This window comes from Sceloporus undulatus, chromosome 2, assembly GCF_019175285.1.
Source record: "Sceloporus undulatus isolate JIND9_A2432 ecotype Alabama chromosome 2, SceUnd_v1.1, whole genome shotgun sequence".
NCBI classification, from domain to species: Eukaryota; Metazoa; Chordata; class Lepidosauria; order Squamata; family Phrynosomatidae; genus Sceloporus; species Sceloporus undulatus.
In genome coordinates, this window is record NC_056523.1 from 186,381,943 (window position 1) to 186,400,937 (window position 18,995).

An 18,995-nucleotide genomic window follows, 5' to 3' on the forward strand; every position below is an offset into this window, starting at 1 on the left:
GGCTGCAATTGATAGATCAAAGTTTGCCTGAGGCCTTAGAATCTCTGCTAGTCAGACCAGACTGGACTACATAGACAAGTTACCTGTGGTGTAAGGATCTTCTTAAATTTGTAATCTGATAATTTCTCTTTTTTTCCCCAACCCCCCTATGTTACTGCAGGAGTCTTCCTCTACCAGTGAAATGGCTCATCCTCCCAAGTCGTGTAGCCCACAGACATCACAACAATGGCAGCAAGAGCAGCAGCTTGTACCACTGAGTTTGAAAAACAAACCAGAGGCAGCTGGCTTTCCTGTGACTGGAACCCCTGTAAAGGACCATCCCATCCTTCCAGAGAGTGTTACAGAGGCTCCAGAGGTACCTTTCCACCCCACACCACCAGCCTGGATAGTGGGGAAAGTGAGTGAATCCTTCCCTCTCCACTCTTGAGATGCTCTGTCTTTGATTTCTCCATACTGAAGACATACACTGACAGCTACCTCTGGAAAAAGAAAAGAACAAGACACACCCCCCCCAGGTTTTTTAGCCTGTAGCCAGCCACACAAATAAAATAGTCTTGAAAGGTAGAAGCATAGTAACAATTTGAAACATAGGCGTGGGACAGACCGTCGAAAAGGACAGCCTCCCGGTGCCTAGTTTTGGTCTGCGGGGAAGTCGCAGCCTCCAGACTGTGGGATGTCCCCGCGGACCAAAAAGACATCTTGCGATGTCATAATGGTGCCATGACGTGTGGACACTATGCGTCTGGCATGTAACAATGGCGGCGCCCATCTGTACAGGGTGCCGCCATTTTGACGCCCTCATTACATGCGAGGGGTGAGGGGCGTCTAGAAGCGCCGCCCCTTGCACGTGACGAGGGCGTCCTATCCTGTCCATCTGGACCGGGCCATAGTTAGGTAAAACAGATTTTAAAAATTCAGCAGTGAAAATAGACCTGAAATGTCTAATGAAGGTGCTTTCAAATGGAATTCTCTGGGTTGACAAGAGGAGGAATCCACACGATTTGAGTTTTCCCCATCACCACTCAGAGACAGGCAGGAAGAACACACAAGTCTTGCAATAGCTGAAGAAAAGACCCTTTGACTCTTTGCCTCCTCCCCTTCAGCCATCTTAGAGACTAGTTCTTCCTGCCATTTCCCAGGGCAGAGCTCTTTTTCCTTTGCTCTTGTTTTTCTGGTAACAGCCAGACTTTTCATCTTCAACCTTTTTCAAGCAGTATGTCGATTACAGGGATAACATGAGAAAGACGGTCGTTCCAAGTGCTACTCTGCCTTGGTGAGGCCCACAACGTGGCCCTGTGCCATCATTGCCAGGCCTTTACATCCCAGCTTCTGGACTATAGGCCCTCCTCTGACAATAAGCCCTCTGTGCCCCGACACTGTTGGCTCAGGAGGTGGCTTTATCTATGTTTACTCTGTGCCCTGACTGTCAGCCAAGCACACGGCTTTATCATCGGTCTTCCATGCCCCGACAATTTCGGCCTAGCACACAGCCTTGTCCATGACCCTCTGTGTCCGACTGTGTTGACCAAGCACACGGCCTTATCCATGCCTCTCTGTCCTCAGACTCCATCGGCCGAGCACATGGCATTATCCATGACCCTCTATGGCCTGACTCTGTTGGTTGAGCATGCGGCTTTATCCATAGCTCCCCATGCTCCTACTCTATCGGCTGAGCGCACGACTTACCCACAGCTCTCCGTGCCCTTATCCTGTCAGTTCAGCACACAGCCTTATCCACAGCTGTCTGCCCGGACTCCATCAGCTGACCACGTGGCTTTATCCATGGCTCTCTGTGCCTTGACTTCTTCTGCCGGACATACTGCCTTATCCGCGGCTCTCCCTCCACCAACGCTCTGTGTCCTGACTGTGTCGACTGAGCATACAACCTTAACTGCGATTTGCCTAACCCCTTCACATGACAAAAATCTTGGAATTCCCCATTCAACTTGCCATCTGTCAGTCGACTACGGACTTCCCCATAACTTCAATGAGACTGCATTCAATTCAATTTGATACCGCCCCTCCATTCTGAGATGGTTTTCGAAGTCTACCCATGTTCCATACATCGGTACCTTAAAAAACCCCACAAACAAATCTACTTCCATACTCACCTTGAATGCTACACCTGTACAGTACCTAAAGCATCTTCCAACTGGTCTCTCCTTTGGCCTCACTGCAATCCACTACCCATGAGGTAGATGATTTTGAATGGGTTCAGGGCGTAACACCATTGTCCAACCATCTGTTGATGTCTTCACTGACAGTCCTCAAGTCAAAGGAGCTCAACCTCAGGGCAAGGGACCATTTTTGATCTCATGAATTGATGTTTCCTTGGCCAGTATCACCATGGTTCCACATTGATCTTGCTGGGTTGGCCACCTTTTCACAGTAATCTCTGTGATGAAGTATATCCCCTAAATTCTAAGCTCTACAAATTGTATGAATTTGAGGTTCATCTGTTCTGGGCACAGTTCTCCCAACAGCCTCCTCATTCACATTGATCGTGATTTCCCAAAGATTGACACCAGTTTCCTACTGCTCCGAGGTAACATTCTTCTTGCCTTGGTATCCTTCTGGAATGCCTGAGGGAGTTAGTCATCAGGGACACTGCGCTCTAGTGGTTCCGTTTCTACTTTTCGGGCAGATTCCTGATGGTGAGGCTGGGGAATAGTTGCTCCTCTAAGAGAGAACTGACATCTGGCGTCCCTCAGGGCGCCATTCTATCCCCCATGCTATTTAACATTTACATGAAGCCACTGGGAGAGATCATCCAGAGACATGGGGCGTGGTGTTATCAGTACGCTGATGACACCCAGATTTATTTCTTTATGTCTCCGACTGCTGCAGTGACTAGGGATGGCATCTCTCCTCTGGCCGCCTGTCTGGGGTCAGTAATGGGCTGGGTGAGGGAAAACAAAGTCATGTTGAATCCAGAGAAAATGGAGGTACTAGTGATAGGTTCCCTAGGTCCTGGGAAGGAAATTAGTTATCCAGTCCTGGACGGGGTCACACTTTCCCTAAAGGAGGAAGTTTGCAGTTTGGGAGTACTCCTGGACTCATCGCTACAGTTGGCATCTCAAGTAGATGCGACAGCCTTCCTCCAATTTCAAGAGCTCATTTTGTTGTCTGGTCATGCACAAGGCACTGCCTGTCTATGTCAATAGAACGGCACTTTTTCACAAGTCCAAGAGCCACCCTGTCTACTACTCCACCAGTCTCTTATGACAACAAATTATGTTTCTCCAAGTGTGTAACTTCTGCCATCCTTTTGGCTTATGAGCTAGGTGAACAAATGTCCCTGTCTCCTGTCAGGCCTTCTCCCATATAGACTTCCTTGACCTCTGTGTTCTGAGATTATTGTGCTATAGCCTAATGTTGCTTGTATGACTGTGTTGAAGAGACCTTTCTTGGTGTACCTCCCATGGTGTGAAATGCTTCTTTCAGCAAAGGCAAGAAATTGTTTTGAATAGACAAGAAGTTATTTTTGGTAGGCAAGGAGGCAGGAAGTTATTTTGAATGTGCCAGCGGGTGGAAGGTGTATTATTTATTTATTTACTTAACTGATTATGGAATTATTAATTTAGATTGATTAAAACATTAGACAAGATTTCCAGGCTTGTAAAAGCAGCTCCTATATTTAAAGCAGGCAAATCCTAAAGTGCAAACTTGTGTCTCCATTCTGTTGTTGGCAGCCCATGAAAACAACAGATGAGAGACACCCTAGGCCACTTGTGAAACACTTTGCCAGTCCTCCTGGAGTATAACTACAGTACATAAACAAAGAAGTTTCACACCACTTTAATAGCCATGACCCTGTCCTTTATCCTACCACTTTGTTTCTGCAGTGAGGAAGGTCAGCTGGTCTTCACTGAAGCCTAGTTAGGACTAGCATTGCCAGAGTGAAAACTGGAAGGGGCTCTACCTTGAATGGTTGTACAAAAGAAATTTCAGCAGGTGTTGCTTGGTCTGTGTGTGTCTCTTTGACTTTGATCTATCACACCTGCACTCTGTTGGAAGTCTGCCTTCAGTTACTTGCACCTGTTTTTATTTGATACATTAGAATGACCTAATTCACAGTAGCTACTCTGATCACTAAACTTCTTTGTTTACATTTTAATGGACAAAGATTAATCACAAGGTGTAATTCATACCTATACCTCCCTTCCTTCCAAGGCCAAACTAGCCATACATGGAAGATAAGAGCCAGGATTTTGCTATTGTTGTGTGCTCTCAAGTTGTTTCCAATTTATAGCAACCCTATCATTACAGTTTATTGTTAGCCAAGCTCAATACTATATAGGCTTCTGGGAGGAAACAGCCAAAGTGATCAGCATGGTCTAACAATTGATAATTTCCTAATCTTCCTCGTACAAAGTTCTTCTGGTATTTCCCCAACATTTTCCCTGTGACAAGTGTTTCTGCTGTTAACCAAAGACCTATCTGTTTGTCCAGGCCTTTTCTTGTCAATTTCCCCCATTGTTAACTCTATCAGTTACACTTCATTTTTAATGAATGGTTTTACAGAATTTATTGCTGTTATTGTTTTAACCTTTCCATCTATTTAGTTACTATTATACTGTATTGTCTGTGTTTTTATTGTGAATCACTTTGGGATTTTTTTTTAGAAAAATGAAAAACAGCCTATTAATGTCAGAAAAATATAAATAAGTTACCCCAGTTGGACTGAAGCAAGAGGAACAGTTTTACACCATGTGCATGATTGGGAAAATCTAAAGAAGTGAACTTGTCTTCACAGGAATCAGACACCAGATTACCTCCTGTCAATCCCCTTCTTGCCACCTCTCCCAAAATCAAACAGGACCATGTAGAACCAGGTGGAGACCGTCGTCCTTCCAATGACTCTCCAGTAAGTCACATATTAAAATAGATCTCCTTTTTTAAATTGAAATTTATAAATATAATTTTTTTTACATATTCATCAATCTCTTTACGTATTTTCTTTATCCCTCAATTCCCACTCCCCCCCCCCCAATTTTGACATGACCTGTGGATAAGTTGAGTGTAAAACTTGGAGGCTCCTTCAGTGTGTGTATGCAAGTGGCAAGAGGGAAGCAGCAATCAATATGAAACTTCAGTGTTTCAGTCTTAACTCCTGAGACAGCGAAGCGCGCATGTGGGAGAGGGACTGTTAAACAAACAGCAATCAATCAATCAATCAATCAATCACTAAGAACTCTATCTGCTTGGCTCAGGACAGAAAGAAACCGCATGGGGAAATCTGAAAGAGCTGCTATCACATTACCATCCTGACCCATAAATATGTCAGCCTAGGATTTTGGGGTCAATTTTTGGGCATAATTTTTTAGACTTATAGATTAGTAGTATATTATTATTATTATTATTAACCTTTATTTATAAAGCGCTGTAAGTTTACACAGCGCTGTACATCAATTTTTTAGTCAGACGGTTCCCTGCCCTCAGGCTTACAATCTAAGAAGACACGACACAAAAGGAGAAGGGAGTGGTGGTGGGGAATAGGATCAGGTCCAGCAGATCTTTTCCACCTCCGAGGCCTGGACCAAGGCAGATGGACTGGAGGAAGGGCTTGGCTTCTTGATGGATGGTTAGAAGGAGGCTTCCTGGGTCAGAGAGGGGCTCACCTCTGGGAATGCTTCTCTAAACAATATAGTCTTTAATTCAGTTTTGAAACTGGGCAGAGAAGTGATGAGGTGTGCATGTGGGGGAAGAAGGTTCCAGGAGTAAGGGGCAGCAAGCGAGAAGGGACGAATTCGGGAGGGGGCAGTGGTAGTCCTACATTGTGACAGGAGACCCTGACTACCAGAGCGGAGGGTGCGAGTAGGAATGTAAGGAGAAAGAAGGTCAGATAAGTAAGGAGGGGCCAACCCATGGAGGGCTTTGAAAGTCAGTAACAAAAGCTTGTACCGGATGCGAAAGGGGAAGGGGAGCCAATGAAGGGAGGATAAAAGAGGAGAAACATGGTCAAAGCGGCGAGCGGATGTGACAATACGGGCAGCTGAATACTGGACAGATATTAAAGGATGGAGGTGTGAAAGAGGAAGCCCTGTTAGAAGGAGGTTACAATAATCTAGTCGCGAAACCACTAGGGCATGGACTAGAGTCTTGGCAGTAGAGATTGAGAGGAATGGACGGATCTTGGCAATGTTGTGGAGAAAGAATCTACAGGTCTTTGCGGTGGCCTGGATCTGGGGAATAAATGACAGGGAAGAGTCAAAAATGAAGCCAAGACTGCGGGCTTGATGAACCGGTTGAATAGAAGTGTCGTCGACAGAAACAGAAAAGGAATAATGAAGGGTGGGTTTAGGTGGAAAGACGAGAAGCTCAGTCTTAGACATGTTGAGCTTCAAGCGCCGAAGCCGCATCCACTGAGAGATGGCAGTCAGACAAGAAGAAACTTGCTGTTCAAGCCCCGTCGAAAGGTCAGGGGTGGAGAGATACAGCTGAGTGTCGTCGGCATACAAATGATAGGAGAAACCAAAAGAACTGATGAGTTTACCTATGTATGTATGTATGTATGTATGGTATGTAGTATGAAAGGGAAGCAGATTGGTGTAGTGCTTTGAGTGTTGGACTATGCTTCTGGAGATCAGAGTTCGATTCCATTCTCTGCCATGAAAACCCACTGAGTGATGGTGGTAACAAACTCAACAAACCCTGTGATAGGTTCAAACAGCCATAGGTCCAAAACACACTGCTGATATCATCTAGTTGGAGACTGCTTTAACTGCCCTTGCTCAGTGCTAGGGAATCCTGGGAATTGTAGTTTATTATGGCGCCAGAGCTCTCTGTCAGAGAATGGTCAATGTCTCACAGAACTACAGGTCCCAGAATTCCCTAGCATTGAGCCAGAGCAGTTAAAAGCGGTCTCAGACAGGATTGTTTCATCAATGTGTTTTGGACCTTAGAGTTGTCATAAGTCATAAGTGATGTGAAGGCACACAACAGTAACAAATATGCAAGAGCGCCTGATGTATTGTTTCCTAGGGTCTTGTAACACTGAAACTTTAGTACTCTGCATTGCTTGTTTGGTTGGTTCTTTATGTACTTTCAGTAAAGAAGAGTCCCCAGATTTGGTACTTTTCCAGTTTTCTGATATTTGGTGATTAACCTAAATTCATCAGGTTCATTATCAAGTTGTAATGGTAGCTGTCATTGCTTAAGGAACACAGTATTACAAAGAATCGCCTTTGCAGTAAATCTAACCAATGTATGATGGCGTTTTGCTGTACCAGTTGTATTAATGGGTTATTTTCATGTCACACCTTCCCATAGTCTCCTGTCTTTTTTGTGTCAGTTGAGCATAAATGTAATTTTTTTTCTTGGAAAGCTCATAGATATTAGAAGTTTCATGAATTTCAGTTGATTAATTAGTTAATTTTGATTTATTTAATTAATAATTATTGCTTTCTTCTAAAACTTCCAATGTTCCCACATTCCTAAAACATGTCATGCTACTCTGGCACAATCTAACTTGCATGATCTAGTATGGTCCTGTTATTTCTTCAGTTTTTGCTGCTGGGATATGCAGTCCAACAACATCTGAAAGATTTCCACCTATGCCTTTTTCTCTGGATTGTTGTTTTCTTCCTTTGTCACAGCAGCATGGGAGATTGATTGAATGATTCTAAATTAAAACTTCTCAGTAATAAAGCTATTCTGTGGAGGTTAACTGCCAAATCCAACAAACAAAGCTGGTTAAAAGACTCCCCCGGTAAGGAGGGACTGAAAAGGGTTCATTGGGAGCTCTGTCCAACATTTGCAGGAGTGGCAGAGTGGAAATTCCTCTCCGCTAAGAATGAAGGAGTTGAGGAAACTGGAGAGCTGCCATGCCCAATACAGCTACCCATAACTTCAGCTTGGGTCAGCACAATAGCGACCAACAGCCACTTTTAATCTTTATGTTTAAAAGCATCAAAATAAGCAAAATCTGTTTTGGTTAAAACAGAGAAGACATTTACTGAATGAAAAATTGCTGCCTGAGAACAACATTTTGGAGTGGTGGAAAGCAAGGGAGAAGCTCGGGGGGGAATGCATAGGAGTGGCAGAGGAGAACGGGGATGCTGGGAGTTGTAGTAAACAGATATGATAAGATCGATGTGTGTTGACAAAAGAAGAGAGAAGATGAACAACGGAGAAAGAGGACAAAAAAGCCTTAAAAAGGGAGAGAGCTGAAATACTTTTGAGTTTCAATGACAGAGTAAATTGAAGGACAAAAAGTAGAAGGAAGAAATGACAAGACAGATTTGGAAGGACTGAGGGAAACAGACAGAGAGAACTGAGAGAAACAGATGTTCAGTGAAGGATTAAGAGATTAAGAGCAAACAAGACAAGATAAAACAGACAAATGGAGACTGATTGAGACTTATGGAAATTGATTGATTAAGACAAAATTGTGAGAAAAGGACTGAGAGAAAGATGAAAAACACACTAAGGAATAATTAAGAAAAGGGAATTAAGTAAAGGAGAAGCTGAGCTTTGGAAAAGACCGAGTAATCACAGCCACAACATTGGAAAGGACTGAGTAAAGGAAAACATAAGAAGGTGAAGATGAAAAGGAAAGAGGAAGAAGGAAGGAAGGGAGGAGAAAAAGAAGGGAAGGAAAGGAAAGGAAAAAGAAGAGAAGAAAGAAAAGAAGAAAATGAAAAAAAAGGAAAGGAGGAGATGTAAATGAAGGAGAAAAGACATTGAATAAGAAGGAGAAAAGAGTTTGGTAATTAAGAATTAAAGACCCAAAGGAGGGAAGGAGGAAGGGTTTAGCGGTTTTAGAGACAACAGCTGATAATCTAGAAAATATGGTCTTTTTTTCCAGGTCTGATTGGCGCTCATGTTTGTTTAGAGCTGAGTTTATATAAGATATTTTTCAGGAGGCAAGAAAATAGAGATATAGAAATAGATATAATAATAATAATTTATTTCTTTTCCGCTTTTTTCTTACGAAATTAAAGCGGATTACAACAAAAGCATTAGATACAAAGTATACTCCCCACCAAATAAAACTTAAGTGACATAATAATAATAATAATAATAATAATAAAGCAGAATAAGTATAGAAAATACAGAAACCAAAATACATGACTTAATAATAGTTAAGATATCACATAACATATTAATCTAATGAACAATATCTAACTCTCTCCTGGCAGCAAAAATACTGCACAATGCAAAATACAAAACAGCAATAGCAACAGCCTCTCCATTTTTGTGGACTGTTCACAGGCGGCAAATGGAGAGGGACAAAATGGGGTGCATGCCGCCATTCGAGCCATGGAGCTTGAATATTGGCGATTTTCTATTTTTGTAGGGGATGGGGTGGGTGGGTCCAGAACAGATTCTCTGTGAAAACGGAGAGGCAACTGTATAAGGCTAGTAACAGGTTTCTAAGGATTAATAAGGCCAACAGGAATTGAAGGAGAAAATGATGAATGTTTAAAGTGTGATATTTGGGATATGTGTAACAGATGGAAAAATATGAAGTAGATGGTATATTGTGTTTTTCATCTTTGGTAAAACTGGAACAGGTGAAAAATTTGAAACTTGGTTTAAGCATCTGTTGGTAAAGGAAAAAAGGGAAAGAGATAAAATTAGAGCATAAGTAATAGAAATAGAAACTTGTGTATGTGACTGGGTGGGTGGGAGCAGAAGAGATAGGTGAACAAAAGGATGAGTAGAATGTCCATCACTAGGAAAGGAAGAAGGCCCTCATTGGAGCCTTTAGAAAAACCAGTAGAAATGGGATCACAGATAGGTCAGCTTTTGGAGAAATTCAGAAGATTCAAGATGGAAATAACAAAGATACAAGAGTAGAGATAAAAGCAGATGTAAGGAAGAGATAGGCTAGGAGAAAACATGGATAAAATGTCAATGAGTAATACAGGTAATGAAAGATGTAAAGGAGTTGAAGAATAAAACTCAAGATTTAGAGAAAACATCTAAGTTAGTGATAGAGACACAATAAGTTCCTCTTCTGGATTTGAAATATAGAGAAAAATTAAGGAGGCATTGAATCTGTTTTTTGAAAGGAAAATGAGGATGAAGAAATAGCAACCAAAACGTTATGGGATACAAGCAAAGCGATAATAAGAGGCCTGCTTATAAAATTAGGAGTAGAAAGAAAAAGAGCAAGAGAGAAAAATGCAAGGAATAATGAAAGAAATTCAGGAAAAATAGAGGAAACTAAGAGGTAAGCCATCAAACAAAAAACTAGTGAAGGAAATAGGATTATTATAAAAATAATTACATTTGGTAATAAAGATGTGGAGAAAAAACTTAAATTTTGTAGGCAAAGATTTTTTGAAGAAGCAAATAAGCTGGGAAAGTGATTTGCACAAAAATTAAGGAGAAAGAAATTAAAAAGACTGATAATGGAAATTATGTACAAAGGGAAAATATATAAAGATCAAGATTCAGTAAAAAAGATATTTTATGAATATTATAAGAACTTACAGAAAGAGGAGAAAGTGAGTAAAAAAATCAAGACAGAATTAGAAAATATTTGAAAAAACAAAAACTTACAAAACAAACAAAAGCACAGCAAGAAACACTGAATATACTGATCAGAAACTTAGAAATAGTAGAAAGTATAAAAAGACTGAAACAAGGGAAAACACCAGAACCAGCTGGTTTATCTGCAATTTACTATAAAAAGCTAGAAAGTATTATAAACAAAGTATATACAGTCCGCCCTTGCCTTATGTGGGGGATCTGTTCCGGACCCCGCCGCATAAGGCGAATTCTGCCTATGCTCGAGCCCCATTGGAAACAATGAGGCTCGTGCGTGGCGGTGCGGCGGTGCACAGGGCGCCACGGGCATGCACACCCATTCATTTTAATGGGATGTGCTGCCCCTTGTGCCCTGCGGCTTGAGCGTGTATGCTCAAGACCGTGTATAACGCGGGCACACTGTAATAGTATTTTAAGAGAAGACAAACCAGACTCCTGGAATTGTGCAAGCATCTCTTTAATTCCCAAGGAGGGGAAAGATGTAAGTGAGCTGAAAAACTATAGGCTGATTACACTATTGAATAATGATTTTAACATTGATCTTGGCAGGGAGATTGAAAAAATTCTTGAAAGAGGCAATTCATAAGGATCAAAATGGTTTTTTGCCGAATAAACAGATGAGGGACAGTCATAGAACAGTCTTGCATATCACTGAATATTATGAATGTCATAACGAAAAGAAAGCTGCATTGGTTTTTATAGCTGCAGAAAAAGTGTTTGATGATGTGAATTGGGCTTTTATGAAATAATTGTTGAAAGAGATCAATATTGGAAAGAACTTTTTGAGATGGATAGAGCAGATATATAAGGAGCAACCAGCACAGACATTTGTGAATGGGGAAAAAACAAAAGCTTTTGGAATAGAAAAAGAAACAAGGCAGGGTTGTCCCCTATCACCCTTACTGTTTATCATGATATTAGACATTTTAAATAAAAATATGAGAAAACCCAAAAATACAAGGAGTGACAAAAAGAAATCAAAGCTATAAGTTAAAGGCACATGCCGATGATTTAGTTATATTCTTAGAAGATCCATTGAACAACATTGAAGAACTAGTTAAATCTTTAGATGACATTGAATGTTGTTCAATTTGCAAGGGCTTCACTGCCCAGGCTGTCAGGAATCAGGCAGAAGACCTTAAAGTTTTTTGTTGGGAGCAATACATTAAAGTTTCAACTGCATTTTCTGCAACATCCACTTTATCTACCATTCCGCTCTCCAAACCTAAGAAAGTAGCCACAATGCCCTCAACTACCATTGTCTGTGCCTTCCGTTCCAATACCAATGTCCTCTTTGGTACCGTCCACCTCAGTACTGACAACCTGTTCAATATTGAATTTGGTACAGTCATCTGTATTGGCCCCTTTGGACCTAAAGAAGTGTCCTCATTTACAGGATGGCCATGTGGATTCCATGACTGTGGTGCCTCTGGCCAAGGACAAAAAGAAGAAAAAGAAACCACCATCTGCGGTTTCTACCTTCTCTACCTTTCGTGGAAGAGATCCATAGCCTTCTTCACAAAGAAGCCATAGAATGCATATCCTCTTCTGGGGCAAACACTGGATTCCCCCCCCCCCCCCCAGTTATTTTACAGTTCCTAAGAGGGATGGTAGTCTCTGGCCCATTTTGGACCTTCAACAGGTCAACAGGTACATCAAGTTCAAAAGGCTCAAAATGGTCACTCTCCACTCCATTCTGCCTTTCTTGAGAGTCAACGATTAGATCTGAAGGATCCGTACTTCTACATCACGACTAGGCCTCAACATCACAAATTTCTCTGCTTTGTGATTGGAGATGCACTGTACCAATACAGAATGCTCCCATTTGGACTGTCTACAGCCCCAAGGGTGTTCACCAAACACATGGCTGTAGTTGTTTCACATCTACGAAGCTTGGTCATCCAAATCTTTCCGTACCTAGACGATTGGTTGCTGGTTTTCTCTTCTTGGACATTGCTGTGTCTCTCCTCCATCATTAATGGACACTGTTGGATGAAGCCTTCCATCTTGTCACAATCTGATGGGGTCAGCCAGTGATAGAATTGCTTGTGATGGACCTGAACACCAAATGTCCACAAGCCTGCACCCAGGCAAGACAAGTCCAGGGATTCCTAGGAGATGAATTCCTCCAGACACCTCCTCTATGTGTTTCCTCCATTTCTGCTGGTCTCTAGGGTGAAAGTGAAGCTGGCAGAGGACAAGGCTAGTGCTATCCCAGTAGCTCCCCTTTGGCTGAGACAATCTCGGTACATGACCTTTATCAATCCAACCAGACCTCCTCACACATTTCAGAGGCCAGGTCCAACACCCTGACCTTCTTATTCTCCAACTCTGCGCATGGAGGATAGGCTTATAATGGGTCCTGAACATCTTCAGGTCCTCTCTGTGACCAGAAAAGACTCCACAAAGAGAGCCTACAACTATAAATGGTGACAGTTTTGTTCTTTCGCCAATTCCCTATCTGAACCATCTTCTCCTGCCCGGCTGTCAACAGTCTTACAATTCTTTGTCAAACTGAGAGAAAGTGGACTCACTTTTCCATCTCTCATGGTGTATCTGTCTGCAATTGTGGCTCACAAATGACAGTTGCACTTGCTCTCGAATGACAGTTGTGCCTTCTTCATGAACCCAATTGTCAAAAGGTTTCTGAAGGGCCCCACTCACCTGTATTGACACCTCTGTCTCTGCTGTGTTCCTTGTTGCCGGCCCTCTCTCAGCAGAGATGTTTACTCTTTGAACCAATGGCATCCTCCAATTTTCACCTCCTCATGCTCAAGACAGCCTTCTTGGTAGCCATCATCTTTGCCAGGAGGGCTTCTGAGATCACGGCTCTTCGTTGTGATTTACCCTTCTTTGTGTTCCACCATGACAAGGCGGTCCTCCGACCTGACATCTCCTTCCTACCTAAAGTGGTCTCCCAGTTCCATCTCAATCAGGACATTGTGCTTTTAACTTTCTACCCGAACCCACAATCTCCTCTGGTGAAGTCACTTCATTGCCTTGATGTTTGCCATGCTTTGTTTGACTGCATTCCTCTCCTCTCAGAGAGTCTTTATTTGCCATGGAGGCACCAGAAAAGGTTCTCAAAATGGATTGTTCAGACCACATGCCTAGTTTATGAGATGGCCAAATGCCCTGTACCGATGGGTCTCAGAGCCTACTCTGCCAAGGCTGAACACCTCCTCAGCTGCCCTCCTACATGGAGCCTTGCTTCCTAATTTGTGCAAGGCTGCCACTTGGTCACAGCCCTCAACCTTTATTCAGCACTACTATCTGGAGTGCAGATCTAAGATGGATGCCAGTTTTGGTTGCACTGTTCTTTCTTCTATTCTTGTGACCTGACCCTCCTTCCACAGGTAAGGTTTCAGTGTGAGGCACAGAGATTACAAAGAAAAAGAGCAGGTTGCCTGCCTGTAACTGTGGTTCTTCGAGTGGTTATCTGTGCTCTTGCACAACCATCCCTACCTCCCCTCTTTTTTAGGTCCCTCTTTTTCTGTGGACTTGAAACTGAAGAGGTAGCTTGGTGGTCTGGAGCATACATGATAGGCAGTGATTCCTGCCAAGCTACTCAGCTTTGAAAGCTTCCATTGGTGCTCTTTGCATGGTGCAAAACCCATATGTGTGAGGGCACAGATGACCACTCAAAATACCACAGTTACAAGTAAGCAACCTGTTTATTTGTTTCATAATCCCATACATGTTTATTCCCTGTATTCCTTGAGATTTACTTCCTAGTAATTGTGTTTAGGATTGTAGCTGTAGAAGCCAGAACTCAGGAATCCTGGTTCACTATTTTCCATCAGTAGCAGACTTGCTATCTGAAATGGGGATGGCATCTATAGAAGCCATCATTGTCAAAGTGCTGAAGTACTGAAATGTTCAGTGTGTTATGGGAAAGTCTGAACAACTGAGAGGTTTCCACCATCACAAATCCATCATTAGACACGCTCTGATGAAGGAATTACAGCTGGTTAGAGAACACTTTTGTTTCTCTCTTGGCTTGGTGTTGGTTCCAATGCTTTCCTCCCTGAACTTTTTTTTCCCCTTCTACCAAACTTGTCGCTGCAGGTGTCAGCAGGTCTCCCCCAGTTTAAGAGGCCACAGGGACCACAGAGCACAGAAGTGGTGATTCTTGATGATGAAGACGATGATGAAGTGGAGCAACCTCAGCAAATACGGCCCCCAGTGGTGAGTGGTGAAGTTGATGTCTTCTTGATACTGGTTAGCAATCTATTAATGAACTATGCATGCATAAATCCCCTTTTTTGGATCGGACACAGAGGGTTATTCTGTTACCCTTGCACTCTGTCCAAAACACATCACACCTCCACCAGTTATTGGGAGGGGTCCCCATTCCTTCTTCTCATCAGAGGGAAGGGGAGAAATTGGGGAGGCAATCCGCACCATGAAGATCTGGCAGCTCTAGGTTCTTGAGAGAAAGGAAAGATAGGTGCACCTTGAGAGTTCACCCTTATTTCTTCCTCCAGCCAAGCTGAGGCCAACTGCTTATTTATGATCTAAATCTCCTTCCCCTCCTTCCCTCACCACTGCTAAGAAACAGCAGCAGGGGCCCTACTGAGTGCTGACTAGTGTAAGGCAGTGGGAGGGCAGTGGTACTGCATGTATGGTGTTATCCACACACAGGATCTGGGTCATTAAGGGTTTTTTGATGGAAAATGGCATTGACACTCAGATGCCCCTACAAACACCAGTGGTATATTTTTTTTATAAATTCAGTCTGTCTACAAAACCACAATCTCAGTTTAGATGGATTGATTGTTTTTAAACATGTTTATGTCGGCCTTGAATTCAGTATTTCTAATAACTAATTAAAAAAATTAAAAAGGGTAGCAAATAAACATAATAACAGAAGGAGGAAATATACAGATGATCACTCAAAGAACCACAGTTAGAGGTAAGCAACCTGTTCATTTGTTTCATCATCCCATACATGTTTATTCCCTGTATTTGGGATTTACTCCCTAGCAATTGTGTGTAGGATTGCAGCCATAGAGGAAGTTAAAAGCCTGGAGAGGTAAGAGAAGGATCTTTGTCTTTTTAAAAAAATCAGGTAACAGTCAAGAAGAGACAAAAAATAGAGAGCACCAAATGGAATCCACAAGAAAAAAGGGAGGCGCATCTCCAACTGCTCAGTGGATGGCTGATTTTATTTTGGAAAAAGCCCAATACATTTTGGCCTATTTCAATGGTTTTCTTCAAGAGCAATATGAAATCATAACTAGAAATGTATGGAGTTGAGAGTCTAATTCCATATGCTGGATGGAAATAAATAAATGTTAATAAACATATTAAAGCATCAAAACAAGACAGGTTAAAAGCAATTAAAACAATGTAATGCCCCCATATGTAGCAGATAACCATGTTTTTGCATGGTGTTGAAATGACTGCAGCTCTGGGTCCAGTCAGGTCCCTGAGGGGACAGTATTCCATAACTGCCACAGCAGAGAAGGCCTGCTTCCACATCCTCCCACAAGGCTTTGTCCTGACTGATGGGACACAAGGAGGGTCCTTTCTGGAGTTACTTGTGTTTGACTGTGTAATTGGGCTTGGGGAGGGTTACATGTCACCTCCTTGTCCCTTCAGATGACACATTTTGAGCCAGAAATCAAAAGTGGGTATCTTTAAACGGCATTTCCCAGGTCATGAGGAGCATGTTGTTAGCATGTTGCAGTGGGGAAAGGGGCGAGTATTAATGCTAGCATCCTCTTATCTGTCCTCCCTTAGATAATGGAGATCTACAGCCTGGGTGACATGCAGCCCCTTGCCCAGTTGGACAGTGTCCTACATGAGTTCTTGGCTGAGCTGAATGAGATCCCTCTCCCTGCCCATTGGGAGGTCCTGCCCCCACTTGGCAGCCCCAACCTGCGACTTGTACAGCGATCAAAACACTCTACCATGTCAGCAGCTGTCATTTACATCCGTCCAGGCCTCTTCTTTCATGTGGTGGTGCAAGACATGCCTGTACCCCCTGAACATGAACTTTATGCAAGCCATCCTGCCCGCCTGACTACTGTGGATGAAGTGGTGGAACTTATCTGTGACCTGGAAGCCTATAGGCTTTGCCCAGGCTGGCCAGCAGGCTGGCACGCTGGTGAGCGGTCTGAGGCCTGTGATGTTCTTGTGTATTCGGGCTGCTGCCCACAGTGCCGGCTCAACCCTTGGCCATCAGGGAGTGGTGCCTGCTGAGAACCAAACAGGGAGGGATTTGGAAACAGGACCTGACCCTGTTGGACACTGAAAAACAGAAGTTTTATTTTGACACTGGAAAAGGCTTGGATATCCGAATTGTTGTTCCTTGCCGTAAATAGCTTTATATTTTTTTCCTTCTTGTTCAATAGTTTGGCACAGAAAGTCATATTCTCTTGTTGTCTTTTGTCTCTGTCTCCATATCTGTCTCACATGCTCCTGGTAAGCTCTGCTTCTTCATTTTGACATAGAATGAAAAGCTTAAGTTCAGATGCCTGACTTGCTTCAGTCATTCACTCATCTCCGTTGGAGAGTTTGCATTGTGTACCATGGGCACATCTTAACAGCCTGTGCTCATTGCCAGTTCCTGGTACTTTCAAAACCTTGGCAAAATACCACTACATGTTGAAATGGCAGGAGTGTGAAAGACGGCCTATGGACTGGCTCGGACTTTTCTCTCTGTTTCTTTCACTTGCTTGGCCCACTCTCTCGAATCTATACCACTGTCTTGGTGACTTTGGGGACCATAGTTATAGTTGCCAGATATGGGAAGGATGGAATGTAAGAGTAGGATCTCCTTCTCTCGAATAATCCCTCTGGTAGAGAATTTGCCCCAGAATACATCTATTGTATTCTTCCTTCCCCAGAATACATCTATTGAATTGTTTGCCTTGGATTGTATTTTCTTTACTTCGAGGTTGCTGAGTTTGTATGGTTAATTCCGTTTGAAGACCAGAAAGTTTTGGGAGGTTGGGGATCAGGGAAGATGGGATGGATATTGCTCACGGTCAGCTGCCAGCACTCTATATATTGTGAGATTCCAGCATGTCCTGTTCAGGGAAGTTCTGCAGAAGCCATAGCTGTATGTCACTTGCTAATTCCGTGGTTTTGTTTTGCATCTTCCTTCTGTGTGACTGGTGGCAGCAGCAAGTATTCAGTGCCCCTGAGCCTTTCCTTCATGCCTGTTGCAATCACTTTTTCCCTTCCCTTTGTCCTCCTTTTCCCTCAGAAGGAAAGTATTAGCTTATCCCTCAAAGAGTTATCAAATCAGAACTGGTCTCTATTTTTTTTAATGTATTAAAAAATTGAATGAGCAAAGTCTGTTTTGGTCTCCATCTCTTTTCTTATAGTTAAGAACCTTCTGATCCACTGGCAGTAATAATCAAAGTTAGCAGTTAATTAAATTGTGGGGGTAGACCAGCCCCTCTTTTTCTTACTTGCCTGTGCCTCATGCTGATGGTTTACTCTTGGTTGGCTGAGCCTCAGTTCCAGTTCCTGAGTATGTGAGTTTCGGGATTGGATTTTCTGCAGCATCAAGAGCAGCAGAGAATGATCTGGGCATAATGGCTGTGAGAACAGAAGAGGAAGACGTCGGTTGGCCTGAGCCTTGTGGAAAGAAAGCTAGCTGTTGTCAGACAACTGTAAGCATTTTGTGTGTGTGGCAAGATGCCCAGTTGCATTCTTTGAAACTTTTTGTTTTATTTCTGCATTTCTGACCTTTTCCACGACCTATCCAGACATCCCTTTTATTTCATATTTACCTCTTTTGGACTTTGGACAAGCTGAACAGTGCATTTGTGAGCAGCTTTGGGGTTGTGTCCATGCCCAAAAAAGAACCTGAAAAAATGGGCCATTTATTTATTGTAATAGGGAGGGGTAGGGCCCTTGAGGGCATCTCCTGGTTAGGGACCATTTCTTCATTCCTTTAAAGCTATGATTTAACCTTTTGGGTTTTTCTTAAATATTCAAAGTGACCTAAAAATTATTTCACAAATTCTGTAATAATAATAATAATAATAATAATAATAATAATAGTTGTTGTTGTTGTTGTTGTTGTTGTTGTTGTTATTTCAGGCCAACAATCCAAACTATTAAAATCAAAATCTGAGATTTTTTTATACCAGTGGCATGAAAAATAATAACAACCTTGAACAGAAATATCTTCATTAGATGGAGCAAGAAGTCCAAGAGCAACCTCTTGGATAAAATGGTGAGAATCAGTGCAGTATGGTTATTGCTGAATGCAAATTCTACAGCAGAAGTTGGTAACTTGGACAGTTTGGGACCAGATTAACCTTTCTTCCCCAAAACATTCTGGGCACATGTGTGCATACCCACCCTTGCTGAAATTTGGTCCCATAATGGCAGTAGAAGGAACCCATTCCTTTAGAATGGGTCAGGAAGGCACACTTCTTTGAAAGAGGAATTGTGTTCCAGGGTGGAGGTCACAAAATGTTCCTCAAGTACCTTACTTTGGAGCAAAATTTCATTTGCTCCTGGGCCATTTT

At 42.6% G+C, this 18,995-nt stretch overlaps 1 protein-coding gene across 1 annotated transcript in view; it reads left to right on the top strand.

The window, feature by feature from the left end:
• The window catches only part of MBD1 (methyl-CpG binding domain protein 1), an 82,939-nt gene extending 65,131 nt beyond the window's left edge, over window positions 1–17,808 (top strand). The window contains exons 14-17 of the mRNA XM_042447625.1: window positions 161–397; window positions 4,757–4,867; window positions 14,569–14,688; window positions 16,246–17,808. Of these exons, the coding sequence (XP_042303559.1) occupies window positions 161–397; window positions 4,757–4,867; window positions 14,569–14,688; window positions 16,246–16,707 (930 nt within the window). The 3' untranslated portion in view covers window positions 16,708–17,808. The remainder of the gene's footprint in view (window positions 1–160; window positions 398–4,756; window positions 4,868–14,568; window positions 14,689–16,245) is intronic.
• The last annotated feature ends 1,187 nt before the right edge of the window (window positions 17,809–18,995 follow it).